General features: G+C 41.1%; 2 protein-coding genes across 2 annotated transcripts; both read left to right on the forward strand.

Annotated features, from left to right (window-relative positions):
- The first annotated feature begins 273 nt into the window (after window positions 1–273).
- On the forward strand, window positions 274–2,985 carry CALHM4 (calcium homeostasis modulator family member 4). The gene is made up of 2 exons (XM_063153435.1): window positions 274–1,607; window positions 2,364–2,985. Exons 1-2 carry the CDS (start codon window positions 1,050–1,052, stop codon window positions 2,766–2,768), a joined length of 963 nt encoding a protein of 320 aa, XP_063009505.1. The 5' UTR covers window positions 274–1,049; the 3' UTR covers window positions 2,769–2,985.
- A 3,551-nt stretch (window positions 2,986–6,536) lies between these two features.
- RWDD1 (RWD domain containing 1) lies at window positions 6,537–17,326 on the forward strand. Its single transcript, XM_063151046.1, has 7 exons — window positions 6,537–6,667; window positions 8,330–8,395; window positions 9,612–9,742; window positions 10,722–10,865; window positions 11,856–11,988; window positions 13,118–13,180; window positions 14,907–17,326. The coding sequence occupies exons 1-7, from the start codon at window positions 6,595–6,597 to the stop codon at window positions 15,017–15,019; spliced, it is 723 nt and encodes a 240-aa protein (XP_063007116.1). The 5' UTR covers window positions 6,537–6,594; the 3' UTR covers window positions 15,020–17,326.
- The last annotated feature ends 1,136 nt before the right edge of the window (window positions 17,327–18,462 follow it).

Below are 18,462 nucleotides of genomic sequence, written 5' to 3' on the forward strand. Positions count from 1 at the left end.
TCAGAGCTCAGGTCATCTATCCAAAGATCCAGAAACCAGCAGTGGAAACGCTTAATTGAAAATTTTTTATCTCTGTCCATGGAATAGGACTGACTATACTTGCAGGAAATCTTAGAACAAGCACACTACATAAATACCAGCTGGCTTGACATTTTGTGAATAGCAGATTTTATATATATATAAAATAAATTAAAAAAACAAAACCAAAAACAAACAACAACCCTCCCTCCCCCCCCCCCCCAAAAAAAAAAAAAACCCGCCAAACCAAAACAAACAAAAAAACCCAACCAACTTTCCAAAGGAAGCATTCAGCACTGTCACGAAAAGAGACACACCCCACCTAGAGGTGAAACACTAAAATCCTCATGATCCAGCAGCTGGCTACTTCTCGGACTCTAGTGTTTCGACAATGAATTGCTCCAGAACTGAAATCAAATGCAAACAGCACTGGGATTCCAAACATTGTGCAACTTATGGAATATTTTATAAATTTATTTTTAAGTGGAAGCATTCTCTCTTTTTTTTTAATCTGTCCATTTGCCAAGGATTTGTTTGGATGATCTTTTATGAAGAATAGCTGGAAGGCTCCTTTTTTTTTTTTTCCTAGTTTCATGCCACGTTTCTTCCAATTACTCTTGATTAGAAAACAATTAGCTTAGCAATTAACCCTGACAGGTTAGCCATCAGTTTGATAGCACTGCATGTCATCCAAAAGGTAGGGGGAATTTATTGTTAATTTCAGACAATTAGCAATGGGCTGGCAGAGCTCACAACAGCCTGAAAGCTCAATTTTCCAGAACAGCTGAGATAAATTACTGAATCAATTAAAACACATCAGTGAATGTCTGCAAGCATACTTAAAGCTCGCTTACAAGCCACTGAAAATCAGTGGAAGGAGAAAGACTAGTAGAGGGTTTTTGGGTGTTGTGTGGTGGTATTCATTTCAAGCTGTTGATGTTTATTCTGCTCTGCCATTGACACTAGTTAAATATAATTAAAAGCTAGTATTGAATTATATCAAAAGAATCTGGTAAAGAACAGGGTCTACAATGACTTTCCTTCCAAAGTGGTTAACTTTTCTAAAAGGCAAAGAGGTTGTTATTGCTAATGCAATAATTGCAATATTGACAATTGGCGGGCAGCAACTTTTCTCTTTTTTCACATTCAGCTGTCCCTGTCATGTTGGACAGAATCTTATCTATGGGCTGGCTTTCCTAGGAGTGCCTGCACTGATCCTTCTGGTTGTTGGCTATGCCCTGAACAACCAGACTTGGAGGCTCGTTATGGGCAAAAGTTCTCATTTTGAGAGGGAGATGTCATCAAACTGGTTGCTGAAATGCAAGCTGCTCTGCTTTGTCCTCTGCAGCATCACGGGGAGGGCACTGGTTGCTCCAGTCACATGGCTTGCAGTCACCCTGATAAATGGCTCCTATTATATCTGTGCTGTGAGCGAGTACGTCCCTGTGCATTACTACGGAGCTGCTCCCAATGTCAGCGCTGCGGAGCGCAGCAGGATATTGGCCACGTTTCCCTGCGGGCAGCTGGTTCCTCCAGAGCTGGCCCGGGCCAGAGATGAAGTGATTCTCCTCCTCCGATACCAGTCACAAGTGAGTAACTCCTGTTGCCTGTAAACTTGATGGTAACAGATGAAGCTAATTCAGCAGGTATAAAACAAGATCACTGTCCTCTGCCTTGAGTGCTAAATCTCTGTGTGTTTTGAAGCATGTTTTTTTCTTTTAAGTGGAACTGAACTTTATAAATTACTATATCTGCTTGTCCCATTTGTTACCTGCTGCCTGAGGACATAATCTTCCTTGTGTAGTATCCTGAAAAATAATACCAAGTACAACAAATGGAAGTTCAAGAGCCAGGGAGGGTATGAAGTTTCTTCATTAAAGCAGAAGAAATGTGACTAAGAGGCCCAGGCTGTGAGAGCTTTGTGTGAACCCATGTAAAATCTTGGGGTTTAGATCAGACTCAATTCTAAAAGTTTGCATACTGGGTAAATAATAGGAGAAGCATTAAGCTGTCACTTCAGAGAAAACTGGTTTTAAACAGGCTATAAGCTAATATAGTCTTGGCCTATCTTATAACAATAATAGCTGAGAAAGCAATATTCTTAAATCTGCTCAACAGAACTTTCTTGAACTTGAAAGGAACAAGTAATTTTACTACATAGCTGCCTCCAGTAGGCATGGACTGGGTTTGGTGGTAACAGATGCTTTCCAGGCTTATACTTTGTTAATGCTATTATTTAGGAAAAGCAAGTAAAGTTAATCTTATGGATTTTCTGGTGCTCAAAAGTTACCACTGTGAGTATTTTCAGGTCTAACAGGTATTTTCTTTCTTATTCTTTTGGTAAGGTGGCTGGCTGGCTTTTGATTGCTGTGGTGGTCATCACTGTGTTCCTTTCTTACTGCCTGGCAAGCTGTTTCTCCCCGCTCAGCTTCCTGCACTTCAGATACTGGAACAGCTATGTCCACAATGAGCAGGAGCTCTTTGATGAGGCAACAGAGCAGCACTCCAGGCTCTATGCCATGCAGAATGTAAGGAAGTTCTTTGGCTTTGTCCCAGGAAGTGAGAATGTAAAGGAAATTCGTATCCCATCTCTCAGGGAGTGGCAGGCCATTTCTGGACTGGCCTTTCTGAAGCGAGTGGATAAGGAGCACTATGATTACAGCCTCCTCCATGACTGGGCACTCAAGGAGCGTGCAAGTGGAAAGTACCTGAGGATTGATGAAGACCCTGGGATCATAACACAGCTCTGAAGATCCAAGACCCCACAATACTTTGCAGAAAAGCAGGAACCTGTCTAGCCCTATGTCAGACCTGAGCTGCACTGGAACTTTCCAATACAGTATTACATTGATGTATAAATTATGTGAGCATCTTGTTAATGTAGTCCTTCAGCACCTGCTTACAGATGCCTTTACTGATGGTGTTTTTACTCCTGTGGGATGTGGTGATCTATCCCTAGATTAGGGTGGGCTAAAGGATAAGTATGTACTGAGAAAGATTTAAAAGCATTTGTAAATAACTTTTTCCATTAAAAGGATCTTTAAGAGGTAGACCTTGACTGGATCCTATGAATTGGTCCATTCTGTATGGAGCAAGGGCAGCTATCCAGCTTTTCCTTAGTGATACCTAGCAGAAATTACTTATTTCTCCTCCTCTATTTTTTTTTTTTTGTGATATATAAGTAATCTACACTGAGCTAACTACTAGTTAAGTCTGGGGCTACAGTAGCATGCAGGAAACATATGGGGAAATTTTACCATCAAAGGCTGAGTTTAGATACAATGATGAGAGAACTTTAAATTCTGATGAGAGAAAATCCCCACTGAGGCACATGGTGGAGGTGTGTAACACATAGCAGCTGTATGAACAAACATTTGACATATGGCAAACTGAGCTGAGATGTATTCTGGCTGAAAGCAATATCAAGGTCAGTCTCCTATTTGGAAATACTTCAAAATCTCCAAGTTGTTTGTGTCCTTGGCTACTGTACAAATAGCAAATGAGGATGGGAAAAATCTCAGTCTGTACAGTAGGGTTAGCTTTGCCTCTGTAAACTTGTAATTTGTACATATACTAGGCCCATGAAAATGACTGTGATTAAAAACTACTGAATTTTGTGAAAGAAGGTTTAATGATGTTTTTGTGTTAAGTCAGTTTGGTATGATGTGATATTACTCATGTCCTCTCTAACCTCCTGTGCAGATGTTTCTAACTAAGTGGGAGGGAAATCCATGCCATAGTGTTTTTTTTTTTTAATGCTTCCTGCATTGCCTTGCCATGTACACATATATATGTGGGCTCCAAAGCCTTATGCTACACTATAGGATGCTATCTGCTACTAATAAATGACCCCAGGGGCTTTAAGTGGAAAAATCTAATTATTTAGTACATTTTATTAGAAAACGCAGGAGTCAGTACTGCTCTGTCCCTCTTCTCCTCATTTGGATTGGGGAAAGAGAATATAAGGAAAGGATCATGGGTTGAGATAAGGACAAGGAGAGATTACTCAGCAATTACTGTCAAGGGCAAAACAGACTCCAGTTGGAGAAATTAGTTTATTTTATTACCAGTGAAATCGGAGTGGGATAATGAGAACTAAATCTTAAAGTGCCTTTCCCCACCACCTTCCTTCTTCTGGGCTCAATTTCACTCACAAATTTTCTACCTCCTCGCCTCCAGTGGTGCAGGGGGTGTGAGTGAATGCAGGTTGCAGCCAGTTCATCACATATCGTCTCTGCTGCTCCTTCCTCCTTGGAGGGAGGGTGCCTCACACTCACCCCCTGCTCCAGCATGGGTACTTCCTTCCAGGGCCAGTCTTCCCCCGACTTCTCCAGTGTGGGTCCTTCACAGAAGCTGCAGATCTTCATGAATTGCTCCAGTGTGGGTCCCTTGACCAGGTGCAGCCCTTCAGGAACCACCTGCTCCAGTGTGGGCTCCCTGCAGAGTCACAAATCCTGCCAGCAAACCTGTTGCAGTGGGGGCCCCTCTCTCCACAGGTCTTGCCAAGAATCTGCTCCAGCACAGGCCCCTGGTGGGGTCAGACCCTCCTGCAGGCACCCACCTGCTCTGGTGTGGGCTCCTCCAGGGGCTGCAGGTGGATCTGCTTCACCAGGGCCCTCCCTGACCTGCAGGGGCAAAGCTGCCTCCCCATGGTCTGCACCAGGGGCTGCAGGGAAGCCTCTGCTCCAGCCTGCAGCACCTGCTTCACTCTTTCCTTGCTGAGCTTGGTGCCTGCAGAGCTGCTCTGCTCACTCCTCTCTCTGGCTGCAATTTCTGTTGCTAAGGGTCTTTTTCCTCATTTCTTAAACCCGTTATCTCAGAGGTTCTGCCACCATTACTGATGGTGCCCAGCCTTGGTCAGCAGCAGGTCTTGGAGCCAGCTGGCATTGGCTCTGCAGGACACAGGGGAAGCTTCTGGCAGCTTCTCACAGAAGCACCCCTGTAGTGCCCCTGCTACCAAAATCTGGCCATGCAAACCTAATAAAAGGTAGTGGGGCTGCATTGTTTATGTGAACTCCTTAGGAAACAAAGTACCTCTGGTAGTAAACACAACTTCTGGTTTAATTTTAAAAATATTTGTTTTTTTTTTTTTTATTTAAGATGGAACAATGTAATCTGGAATACACAAATCCATTGCATGTATCTGAAGCTTTTGACAGAAAACCTCTATGCTGATGTCTGGATCCAAAAGAAAAAACCTGCAGTCTTTAGTCCCTGTGAATTCTTTCCACTTCTATTATTTTACAGCACTACTATAAAGTGATACAATATATGCAGTTAAGAGTAACCTGTAAAATTATTTTATATATTGCTCACCTGATTTTCAAATTAGGCTTCACGCTTTCTGATTTTGTCCTGATTACTATTTGCCCTGTATTTTTCATAATAATATGCAACTAAAAATACTGAGTGGAAATACCATCTGTCACTGTGAAGTCAGCCTGCCAATCTACTTACAGACTATCACCTTGTTAGCATATATTAATCCGTAGTACTACAGCTGTAGTATTTTAAGTTTTGGGGTATTTCCCTTTACTCCTCCGCTCTTTGAAACGTGTGTCATGGATTGGTAGTGAAGGCACAGCTTTCAAATGAATTCATGATTACAGACAAATCTATGGGTTGGTACAGTTGAACAGTCAAACTGTGCCTACTAAAAGGAGTCATCTTACCCAAGAACCCACTTAGAATTCCAGTTTGCTCACTTGAAAATTATTCTTCTGGAAACCCTGGGCTTATAAAATGTGTCTGTTGGATAATTGCCAGCCATGGGGCCAGGAACGGGATGCACCTTACATCTACTCTGTGTACCACGTACCCATCAGGGTCTGCTGTTGTTTAAGGCTTGTCAGTCTTAAATCCATGCTGGCAGGTAACCCCAAAGCATAGCAGCTCCCACTATCGATAGCCTTGGTGACTCCTATTCTGCACACACATCATGGCAATGCCGCCGATGTGACGGGACTCCTGAAATCACGGAGAACGTTTCCTGGGAAGTTTGCAGGCGCTGTTTGACTTCAAGGCGCAAATCACCATCTGCATCTAATAAACTTCCAATTTCTGGCAGAAATGGCATTCAGCTGCCTTCACGGCACCCTTTCGCACTACCTAGAGCATCGGGTTTGAATCCCCTTCAGTTTGCTGATCCCTGTAAATTTTCAAGGCAAGAACGTCCAAGAGCGAACCGTACCATCACTAGCCTGTGCAACACAGGGACTGCTCTGCCAAGGCCGCCGCTGCCGGGAGGGGCGGGGAAGCAGCGCTGGATCCCTCCCGCACGCCAGGTACGCTCCGTCCTGCCCGCAGCTGAGCGCTGGAGCTGACCGAGCACCGCGGCTGCAGCTGAGGGCACCGCGGCTGTGCGGGCACCGGGGACCAGCCGGGCCGGCTCCCCGTGCGCGGCCTCCCTCCCTCCGTCGGTGCGGCCCAGCCCAGCCCAGAGGCGGCATTCCCGCCTACCGCGAGCGCGAGGCATGCTAGGAAGGGCCGGGACGGGGCCGGGACAACGCAGGCGCGGGCGGGGGAGGCGGCGGCGTCGCGGTGCGGGCGGCCCATGGCCGTGGGCGGCGGGCCACGATGACCGACTACAGCGAGGAGCAGCGCAACGAGCTGGAGGCGCTGGAGTCCATCTACCCGGACTCGTTCACGGGTGCGGGGCCGCGCCGGGGCCGCGCCGGCAGCCGGCGTGCGGGGGAGGAGCGGGAGGCCGCGGCGGGGCTGCCGCGCGTCCCGCGGGGGTTCCGAGCGGCGCGGCTCGGGTGGGCGCTCGGGAGGTTGGCTCGCTTTCCCCGGCCGGGAAGAGCAAAGCGCTCGATGGCCCCTGTGGCCCGGGCCGTGGGCGCTGCCCCTGCCGCGTTCAGCGCCCTGGCACAGCAGCCAGCCCGGCGTGGGCAAGCCGGTCCCCGGCGCTGGAAGGATGCTCTTCGGAGAAGCCTTTCAAAAGATGCAGCCCTGGGAATTGGTTTGTGTGCCGAGCGGCTTTCCTGTCCGCTAGCAAGCTTGTTGCGGTCGTGAGGCATGGGATGTTTTGGGGTGCTTAAAGGTGCTGTTTCTTCCGTAAATGTATTGCCGGTACCTGCCTTACCTCGCTGCAGGTGAAAAAAAAGGCAGGCTTTAATTCCCTGGTGCAGCATATTTTACTGCTGGAACTTTCGTGTTGTAGGTACATTGGTTCATCAGTTTTTCAGGATTTTCAATTTACCATCAAGCAATCAGGAGTAGGCAGATGCTGCCTAATCCAACATGATTTTTGGCATTCTGTATCCAAAGAATATTAACAGTGGAAAAATCTGGGAATTTTCTGTTTCCTTCCTGCACACTTTGCCTAGAGTTCCACAGCATCCTAGTTGGCAGTAACTTCATCACACAAACGTTTGCCCGGTACAATTGCCTGTTGCTTCAATCTGAAAATCTGTTCAGGTCTTTGGTTTTATTTTAAAGATTATGTAAAGGTATATAAATTGATCTCTGATAGTTGGGGATGCTGGATATCTGATACTGATATGGAAGTCATATTGTTTTATACAGCCTTTACTCTGATGCTTACTCAGAATTATTGTTCACTCATGCTTTTATGCCCAAGAGAGGAGAGGGGAATAAAGATTGTAGTAGTACATTAGCAATTAGGCAAAACTCAGTTGATACTTTGAGAGCATGTACACTAATTTGGGCATGGCTTGTAGCAGAGATGCAGAGCACCTCTTACATGAGTATGTGGTCTGCAATCCACAGTTGTGCAATGAGGTTTTTAGCCTGGGAGAAATGCAGGTCACAGCTCTTACTATGTTGTGTTGTCTGTCTTCTAGCTGCCTGATTCACACACTTTCATTCTAGTACATTGCTTGGTCAGTAGCATTTCTTACATTAAGCTGTTTTAAATATAGGTGCAGACATACTGTAAAAATAGTCCACGGTCAAGAGTGCACTGGATGCTCATCAGGCACATTTAGTGCAGTAAAGCAAATCAGCTTTGGTAGCTTTCTGCATGCAGTCAGTGCACTACCAGAAGTTGTTTGATTTGATTTGCACTTTTTGGAATAGTGGAACCTCCTGAAGAGAAAGTTTTGCAGAAATGAAACCCTTTGGTGTTGTTTGATGATGTATGGTCTCATTCAGAGAGACTCCAGGCATCACATCGTATGGAAAATAGCTGTTCATTGAAAAGTATTACCTTATTAAGTTTAAAAGTCCCTTAACACTGTATCAAGACCTTACTTTCTTTATAAGTCTTTTAAGAAGTTCAGTTTCACTGATGTGAAGGAGTAATTGATTTAAGGACTCTCCCTGACTCTTGCTTTTTTTCTTTGAACAGTACTGTCAGAAAAGCCAACAACTTTCACAATCACTGTGACATCTGAAGCTGGAGAAAATGATGAAAGTAAGTTGATCATGTCTTACTCAGAAACTTCCCCTGTACATGTTTAAATCTAATTCTATCACCAACAGCTGTGTATACCTCCACTTAGATCCTTGTAGGGGCCTGGTACAGCGAACATTCCCTCACAAATATAGTTCAAGGATTTGGGTGATCCTTGTTCAGTTTGCAGAAATGTTATGCTGTCACTGTAGGACTGCTTTCTGCCGAATCTCAAAGGCTTTGTAGTGTAACTTCAAAAAGCATGGGTTGTCACCATCCTTCCAGTGGCTTACAGACATGTAGTGAGGGGATTTGTTTTCTGGCAACTGTGTGTGTGCCAGCTACGTGGGAGAGTTGAGTCTGTGTGCTGTGAATGTGCAGCCCTTAAGGAGCAGTTCCAGAGCAGAAGGCTGTGGGTCCCAAGTCCCTGTGTATTTTTTGAGTGCCAACAATTGCGTGGGCATATTGTAAGCAAGCCTTACTCCAAGCAAGTTTGAAAGCTGCTATTCTGGATGCTATAATAGAAGGAATAAACTGGTGCTGCCTTACTTCGTTTGAAAGGAGCAAGCCCTGCTTAGAGTCTCTGTTACACAGACTGCTGTGCTGCCGAGAACTGTGAGTCTGGAACTAAGGGAAAGCTTCTGCTTGGTGTTCTGGGAGGATGTGTAAAAGGAACTTCATTCTCTTTTGCCTTGTTTCCATGTTAGCTTGGCTCTGAGCAGCTTCAGATTGAATGCATTTTTCTTAGGCAGTTCTCTGCTTAATAACTTCCACTGGACATAGTGTGTTCGTCCACGATGTGGAGCCCTGGAACCCAACACAGAGGTTGATACTTCACCCAGGCACACAGAACCTGAGGTGTTAATATGCTGAGATTTTCTCTAGTTCTGTTATTACAACTCTTGCTGTTTTCCAGCTTCAGGTAGATTCTGAGGGAGATTACTGCTGTAGTACCTGTCATACCACAGAAGGTTTTTCAGTCTTCCTAAAGACCTTTCAGACATGAGTAGGTGTTAATAGTTGGTGCAAGTGTAAACTTTATCATCTTAATTTCTTTGAACTCTCGGGTTATATTTAAATCTGTTCATATTGTTTTAACATCTGTGTAAGAAGACTGCTCCTTAGAGGCAAGAATATTTTATATTCTATAATCTTTAGGCTGTTGATGCAGTAGAAAGACACCATTAAAGTTACACAGAGTTATCACCATAAGAATATGTTTTTCTTTATCTTGTAGCTGTCCAAACTACCCTTAAATTTACCTATAGAGAAAAATACCCCGATGAAACTCCACTATATGAAATTGTCTCACAGGAGAATCTTGATGATAATGATGTCATGGACATAATAAAACTGCTAGAGCAGCAGGTAAGAAAGACAGAATATCTTGCTACAGCTTGATACCACTTCACACATGGGCTAGATTTTCTCTCTCAAATCAGTTGTTTTCAGAGGTATCTGCTACTGATCTGAAACCTGTTCCATACTATAGTGACTTACTTTGTGGTTTGAGTTTGGTGAATGACATCATTGAGGTAAGATATAGGGCTAATTCAGGGTGTGCAATAATGTAGAACAATGAAATGGAAGTGCACTAGGGCTTCCCCTCTTTTCCACTCCCAGCTTAAGGTGAATTTGTTTAACTCTGTGTGTGTGTGTGTGTGTAAATATATGTGTGTGTATATATATATATGTGTGTGTGTGTGTATAAAAATTGTGAAAATAAGCCATCTCAATTTCATTTGGAAATATTAAAAAATGCCACATTGATTCTTGATTCTTTTTGATAGCATAACTGTTCGGAGGGTGGATCTCATCAACCTTTAGGATCAGTGAGAGTGCATTGTGAAGTAAAAAAAAAAGGAATCACTTCTTTAGTTTCAGGGATTTCTGGCAAGTCCTCACTGCCTTAAAATTGCCATAATATGTTATATGGCATAATATGAAGTGTCTCACTTCAAAGAAGCATGTAATAGAATTAAGGAGTAAACTGTTCCAATAGAAGAAAGGTTCTGAGTGACTTATCTCTTATGATTTATGATATTCAAATTTTAGAGTTGTGTTTCTACTGTAGGTTTTGGTTTATTCATGAAAAAGCCTTTCAGAAGATATGTATAATGTTTAATAACCCAATCACAGACATTAGTCTTAGTGTTTTGCTGCACACCCATTTGGGGATAACTGACTGGATTAACTGGCTGGTTGAATTTGGATTTTACAGCAAGCTTTTGAGACTGGTGCAGAATGTGTCAGCTGCGCCCTCTGCATTTGCACGACATACTGCTTTCTATAAACATATTTATGCATTCAGGTTCTTCTGTTTGAAGCTTTCTTCTTTGTGTTGTAGGCAGAAGAAAATTTAGGAATGGTAATGATCTTCACTCTAGTCTCAGCAGTACAAGAGAAATTAAATGAAATAGTGGATCAAATAAAAACGCGAAGAGAAGAAGAGAAGAAACAGAAAGAAAGAGAAGCAGAGGAAGAAGAGAAGGTAAGTAAAATAATGTCTTCAATGAAAAAGACTTCCAGCTTCTTTAAAATGCATTGGTTTGATGCAGGAGCAGTTCTCAGTTGCAGTGGGAAAGGAACAGCTATTCTAAAGATTATTTAATTGAAACGTAGACTGTTTAATGACTTAAGTGATCTGTTTTCCCCCTTTTTCTTAAGCAGTCGTTTTAGAGTCTAACTGCATGTTCACAGTCCCTTCTAGCATTACTTCCTAAGGGATTTTTCCCAAATGAAATCAGATTTGCTGTAGACAGTTTTTTTGCTGGAAGAAGGGGAAGCAAGAGGGAATGGGGAGCAAAAAAGATTAGAATATGTCATGCTGCACACAGGCTCTGTGATTTGAGGAAGGCTGTCTGCCTTGGTAGACTGAGTGGGTAGGGTGGAAGCAATGGGACCAATCTTCAGTACTGGTTTGCCCTCCTGTAGAATAGTTTCACCATTTGTGGATTGTGCTGTGATAAACCCAATTGATGAGTCTTCACTCTCTTACTGAGAAATAGCTGGAGAGTGATGGGACTTGAAAGGCTCTATATTTCTGAAAATTGGCAAAGAAATTTCTGAGAAAAAGAACCTTTTTTTTTTTTGTGTTGCAGCAATATAAAATGATTAATGCATTTTAATAGGCAATAATTCAGTGTAGATTGCTCTTAAGGGTTGATAAGAAGTGCTGCCTACTTAGAAATACACTACATTAGTGGGGAGTTGTGAACTATTGCACTCTAGGTCCAAAAGGAGTATGCAGGGTTCTTCCATGAGAGTTTTCGCCTCAGTATAGTTCTCTATGGAGAGACTCCCATGACAAAACCCACAAGAATGTGTTCTTTATATACTCTCAGGATTAGGATTAATTTCTCAGAATACTTTCCAGCAAGCAGTGTATCTGGAGTGTTGTAATTTAAATAATTAAGAGAATGCTTATCTTCACCTGTAGCTTTGCAAGTTGTGTTTGCAGCCTTGTTTTCTATTCTTCCAGCAACGTTTTCATGGCACTCCTGTTACCATTGAGAATTTCCTTAATTGGAAAGCCAAGTTTGATGCAGAGCTTCTAGAAATAAAAAGGAAAAAGATGAAAGAAGAAGAACAAGCGGGCAAAAATAAGCTAAGTGGTATGTTTTAATACTGGTTGTGAAATTTTTGCAATGCTATCAGCCTATAATGACAAGTCTAAAAGTAATTTTTACACTGATGATAGGTCTTAGCATCCTGCTCCATAGTGTGCATGGCTTAGCTTTGAACTGGTTCTCTTGTGATGCTGGATCTACTTTTGACCTGATTAACTGAAAAAACATAACCAGTGTGGTCATGCTGTATCACTGTTCTGTTTTCTCCTCACTTCTGGCTAGTTTTGATGAAATTTGACAGGTGGAAATTTTAATGGTATTAAGTTTCATAAAAAGCAGTACAGGACAGGGGACATGCTTGATTTCTCTCTGAAGGGTATGCATTTGGGAATCTGCAAAGATGAGATAACAGAAATCAGGCTTCTAGTTTTCCTGTTCTTTAAAGTATTGTTAGTATGTGGTGTCTGTTTTTCTCTATACAAATGTAGTTTGTGAAAGCTTCCCTTTAGAAAACCAAAATCAAGCTTATTCTTGGATGTCATTAGTGTGATTCCAGTATTGCCATGGACACCAAGCAGTCTTGCTTGTGGAAGCTTGCATGAGCAATGTAGATGGAAGACAGATGATTTATGTGGAAAGAGTCCTGAGCTGTCCCTCCTATTCAGAAAAACTTCACTCTTCTGTGATGTTGCCTTCACAGCTCTGTGTGTGTGTGTGTGTGTGTGTGTGTGTGTGTGTGTAGGAGCTGGTGATTTGTGGATTTGTGGAGATCCAAATTGCTTTTTGAATGGGAGAATTTATGAAAAAAAGGTGGAGGAGTCAGCTGATTTCCTTCCCAGTTCCCATAGAGGATTTCTTGTGGAATGCAAGATGAAGACTAAAGGAATGAGGACTGAACACAGGCTGTGGAGTGTAAATTTTTGCTGCCCCCTATTATTAAACTCTTAATAACATTATAGTGACCCATTTCACTTGCTGGTGTGGGTGAATCCTGGGTGAATTAAAAAAACAAGAATTGGGAGCTTACAGAAATGAGCAGTTAAAAGCAGAAAAGGCTGCTAGAATTGGTTGATTTGGAAAGGCTAAAATACACATGCTGACTAATTGTTGCCTTGGGTTGAGAGTTGCTTCAGAACTGTACTTGCTTATATATTGTTTTTTATTTTATTTCTAGGTAAACAGCTGTTTGAAATGGATCACAACCTCGACACCTCTGACATCCAGTTCTTGGAGGAAGGTAAATTCCTGTTTGATTCCACTACTGAAAGTCAGTGGCTTAAAAAGGTCAAAATTCCTAAGCAAAATCTGTGTTATATTTCTGACTTAACATCTTATATCAGAATCCCTGAGAAGTACTGCTTTGCAGAGTGAACAGAATTTTAACTTTTCCCAAAACCAAAACCTTTTCAAGATGATAAAGTGTATTTATTTGCAGCCTTGTGCTTTGGGTGATCTTACTTACATTGCTTCTATTTAAATGATTGGACTGGGAGCAAAAAGAAAAAAAAACCCAAAAAAAGCAAAGCAACAACAAAATAAAAAAAACTCCAACTCAGCCCTGATTTTTTTTTTCTACTAGCCAGCCTTCCCTGGCTTCAAGCATAGGTCTTGAACTTTTGTCATCTTTTATCTGAACCTCAACACCAATAGTAAACATCTTGCAGGTCAAAATAAATGTTACTGGCTCCTGTGCAACCCAGTTCTTTTTCATGGTTTCTGCAGATGGGCCTCTTACCTTACCTAAAATACTGACCTGGTGCCAGATGAAAATTCTGTAAGCCTGGGCCAGAAAAATATTAAACTTAGAAAACCAGATGGAGATAAAGCACATAAAAGCATACATACTCACAGTAACATACCTGTTTAATTTGCTGTACTGTTTTTTAGTATCCTAGTTTAAAATACCCGAGTTTTGAGGTAAGACAGTTCTTTAATGCAGCTGCATTATCTACTGGTATCACAAAACACAGGCAGAAGAGGGTCAAGATTCCTCTCTGCAAGTAACGATTTAAAACAAGTTTATGAAGGTCAATGAGTATAAACTTGAAATGGTAGTTATGGGAAGTTTAGTTTCTTTAACAGGGAATAATTTAATCTTGTCTTCCAACAAAATACCTAAATTGAAGATAGTTTGTTGATGGCACATTTGGCTGCCTCAAGGGAGGAACAGACTCTGCCTGGGCTCTGTGCCCAGATGATTTGAGATTAATGTATTAATTTGTAATCCTGTTGCTACTAGTGATTAAAACTCTCATTCTTATTGCTGCTTGCATTCTGTCATAGATGCAACAGGTTACTAAGTTTGTTTTAATATTACAGTAGCATGTACTACTAATTTTCAGAGGATAATGGTATTATCTTGTATAGGTGCCTTCAAGCCCAGTGAAATAATGGAAACTTTATTTGGTGACCAGAAGATGTCACTGTTGATACATAAAAATAAAATAGCAGTCCTCGAGTTTTATCCTTAGGTCAGCAGCATCTCTTTCAGAAGAAAACGTGAAAGTAGCTAAAGCTTCATCTTGCTTCTAAAATTTGAATCTGAAAGCAGAGGAATGCATGTCAGTATGTGGTGTGTAAGGAATTTTTTATGAACCCTATGCATTTATCTCACTAGGATGGTAGTGATTATTCCAGCTGTGAGGTCCTGAGCTCCTGCTTTGGTTGTCCTGGGGAGAAAGAATCTCTGCTTCTGGCACATGTAAATGTTAATTTCCTGCTCCCAATGAATTCTGAAGTTCTGTGTGACATTTCTCTTGACTGAGTTTTGATACAAAGAAAAAAACCTTCAGCTGTAGAAAGATAAAATGTGGCATTTACTTTTTTACATCTATTTGATGTATAAAAGCCAAGTAAGTTAGCAGCTACCTACATTGAAGAAGTAATACGAAAAAATCTTGTATGTTTTGTTGTTAATGTTTTCCTTGTTGCATGAAATTAAAGTATCTTTCTGTTCCTTACAGCTGGAAACAATGTGGAGGTTGATGAATCTTTATTCCAAGAAATGGATGATTTAGAGTTGGAGGATGAAGAGGATGACCCTGACTACAACCCTGTTAATTTAGATAGTGATTAGACTTATTTGAACTGATTCTGTCATCAGTATGGACATATGTAAGGAAAGAGGGGCAGGCAGGAAAGCCACAGCATCTGTGGTTTTAGTAATGTGTATTGTTTTTCTTTTTTCCTAATTTTTTTTTCCAAAGAAAGAACCAACATTTTAAATCCAGGAGAATGGTCTTCTGATGACTTTCACTATAAATAAATTTACTTTCATATTTGAAATGAAAAATCTGAGAAATATTGATCTGTCTGAAAACGCTTTTCTATTTTCTCTAATTTTTTTCTCCCTACTTCTGTAATTGTCATTTGAAGAGATGTGGCAACATGCAAGATGGAAAGATGTTACAGCAAGCACTAAACACACCTGCATCTGAATGCTGAGGAGCTTTTCTGCTGTCTTCCACCTGGGGTAAACATGAGCAGCTTTGGTGAATAAAAGGGATCACATACTATGCAGTTATTTATTTTTTGTTCCTCCTGTGGAATTTTTTAATAATTCAAGTCAGTTCTGGTGCCCCAATTTATCAGCTGTAGATAGACAGCACTAGTCACCTTTGTTGTTATAGCCTTATTAAAGTCTAGTGGAAACAATTTCCATACAATTAGAATGAAATTTTTTGCTATAGTCACGAATAATATTTTCGAAATTGTGAGTTCAAGTCAGTAGGGGAAAAAAATCAGAATGTGAAGCCTCTTGAAGTTTGGTTGGTTTATTCAGAGATGGTTTGGGGTTTTTTGAATGTGTGCCTCAATTAATTTTTATGAAAAATCAAAACCCACCTTAGGAAAATGAGTTTGCTTTTGGCAGCAGACTGTATTGAAACACTATGAGTGGAGTGCACATTACAGCAGCAGGGTTTACAGAGTGCTCTACAGGTTTGAATGTAACTGGTGTAGTTTTGGAAGCATTGTGTTGGCAGCCTGTGAAGGTTAGCACAGAATGCAGTAAAGCTACGCATCAACTTGGGGATGTTGCCCATCCTTCAGAGTTGTTTCTGGAGCTAACAGCTGTTGGACTCCTCCCTTACCACCTCCAAAAAGCCCAAACTGCAAGAACTGCAGTGTTTAAACATGCTGTGTTTGAAACTGCAGTGCTAGAAGGATGATGGTGTCAAGACAGCTTTCCAAACAGAGAGACAGGCACCTCTATGATTAAACACTGTGTGCTGAATTTTAAACACTGTTAGTAGACTGCCTTAACTGTGCCAGCTTCAATCTTTGAAGAGGGTTGCACTAAAGTATCACATTGCTTAGAGGAATAATAAATTTATGAATTTTAGTATTTGAAAATTCCATAGTCAAGATGAGAAGTTTAATTATGGAATTAATTTAATGGTTATAAGATTCTCTGCTCATATCGCTCAAGAACATCTGTTTAGGATGACCTCCTTTAAGCTTTTTTTTTTCCTTTTTTTCATTCAAGGTAAATGAATTTCTAGTAGATAGAAATAAGTGTTCAAGTACCCTGTAAATACTTTTATAAATTAACCATGTGCCTTTGTTCCTACTGTCGTCCCTTTGATCTTTTTAATTTTGGCTACTAAGAACTCTAGATAAGCATCTAGGTCTCAATGATGTTTTATGTTTCAAAGCAATAAGCAGGATCTGTGCTCCAACAGAGTACACCAGATACATTAAAAAGTTGTGAGCTAATGTGATATTAAATCTTGTCTTTTCCAAAGAAACAGTTGGATTGAAAGCTTCATAGTTACTACATCCAACTTCCTGGGTAATTGCTAGGATGCTTTAAAATGCTCTTCAGCACTGAACTTATTATTTCTGGTATGTCTCAACTCAGCTGCATAAAACCCCATTTAATTCCTAAGGCTGCTTTCCATTTCTAGCTATGTATGTTTAAAACTGCTCTTTTTTCATAAAATAAGTGAATTGGAGCTCTCTAAATTTGGACCAAATCCAAGAATCCTGTGTAGTCTGTGCAAATGTGATAATCAGAAAATTTTCCAAGTGGATCACTGATAAGTCATTTACATATGAAAGAAAGTTTCTCATGAATTATATTTCTAGAATAATGAAATTTTCTAGTCTGTTTTCACACTAACATATTTATTGGTTTTCATGCAGAGAATGTATAGCTTAAAAAATGTTAAAATTATGTAAAACAAGTTAAAATGTGAAAATGTGTTTTTGCTGTTATATTTCAAAGCAGAGGAAATAAGGGTTGAAGTGACAAAGAAATAGCATAAAATCTGCTCCTCCAGGTCCTTGGAAGAAGTTGTAGCGACTCAGTCTGAACTGCAGATTTGTTTAGCTTTGTTAGCAATTAATATCTGAAATAAAAAGGGAATTTGACTGAGAATAAGCTTGGCTCTGTGTGTGTTATTTTGCTAAAGTGAACAGAGAGAAGGGTTTTTTAGCCGGAATATTTGAATTTGCTTATCTACTTTGGATTAAACTGAAAACTAATTAATATTAACTGAATAAAACCCCATTTATGAACTTCGACAGAATTACAGTAATTTAAAATCCTGGTGCTGACAGCCTTTCTTGTATATTGTTTTTACCTGCCTCAGTCCAAAGCATGCACTGTAATGCATGGAGGCAACAGTGAGTTGCAACACTGCACCTTCACCAGAGTCAATTTAGTTTTGAACGGGCTGAGTGTTTTGAATAGTTGGTGCCAGAGCTGTTAAAATTCAGAGGATGGTGCCTACCACATCAAAATGCCATGGGTAAAATCTCAAGCATGCTGCAAAGCCTCGGATTTTGCATCCAAATTATGATGGCGTTATTGGCGTCTCTCCTTTTCTTTCTGTCCTTCCATTTGTTTGACATCTGCATCACAGACCAGGGCTAACATGGAGCTGATAGTCCCTCAATTCCCAGGAGCTCTCTTCCCTAGTCTGAGCCCCTCTAGTGTCCTAAGCATTTAAACCTTTCACAGCTTAAAGGCCACTTCTACATACCTACTGAATGAATGCATTTTCATAAATGTTTCTTAAAATTTTACACATATTTCAGAAAAATCAGTGATTTATGGATTGTAATATCTGTCCATGTTCACTTTTCACTGCTTCCAAAATCGACAAGTTCTTATTGCCAAAGTACATGGAACATGAGAGAAAGCAGTTAAGGCTCTTACACTTGTATTTGGGTGTCAGCATAGAAGACAGTCTAAATGAAAGGGATGTATCTAAACTCCAATTACAATAGGTAGATGCATGATACAGCTGGGAAAGCAAAAGCACCCTGTACTACCTCTGCAACACATTCCACCATCCCTCCCAGCCCTCAGCTCCCTCCTGGAGGGGCAGGGCTCTCACATTCAACCAGAGCAGCACATCCCAGGTACAGTCAAGTGCCTCAAACAGCCAAGACACTTGTTTCAGCAGACAGCTCCAGTCTCTTGAATGGCATTAACACCGCACAACAGAGGCACTGGTCAAAAGGCAGTGTCCTTTTGGGATATACGTTATAAAACACAGAAAAATTAGAAAT

This window comes from Melospiza melodia, chromosome 3, assembly GCF_035770615.1.
Source record: "Melospiza melodia melodia isolate bMelMel2 chromosome 3, bMelMel2.pri, whole genome shotgun sequence".
Taxonomy (NCBI): domain Eukaryota; kingdom Metazoa; phylum Chordata; class Aves; order Passeriformes; family Passerellidae; genus Melospiza; species Melospiza melodia.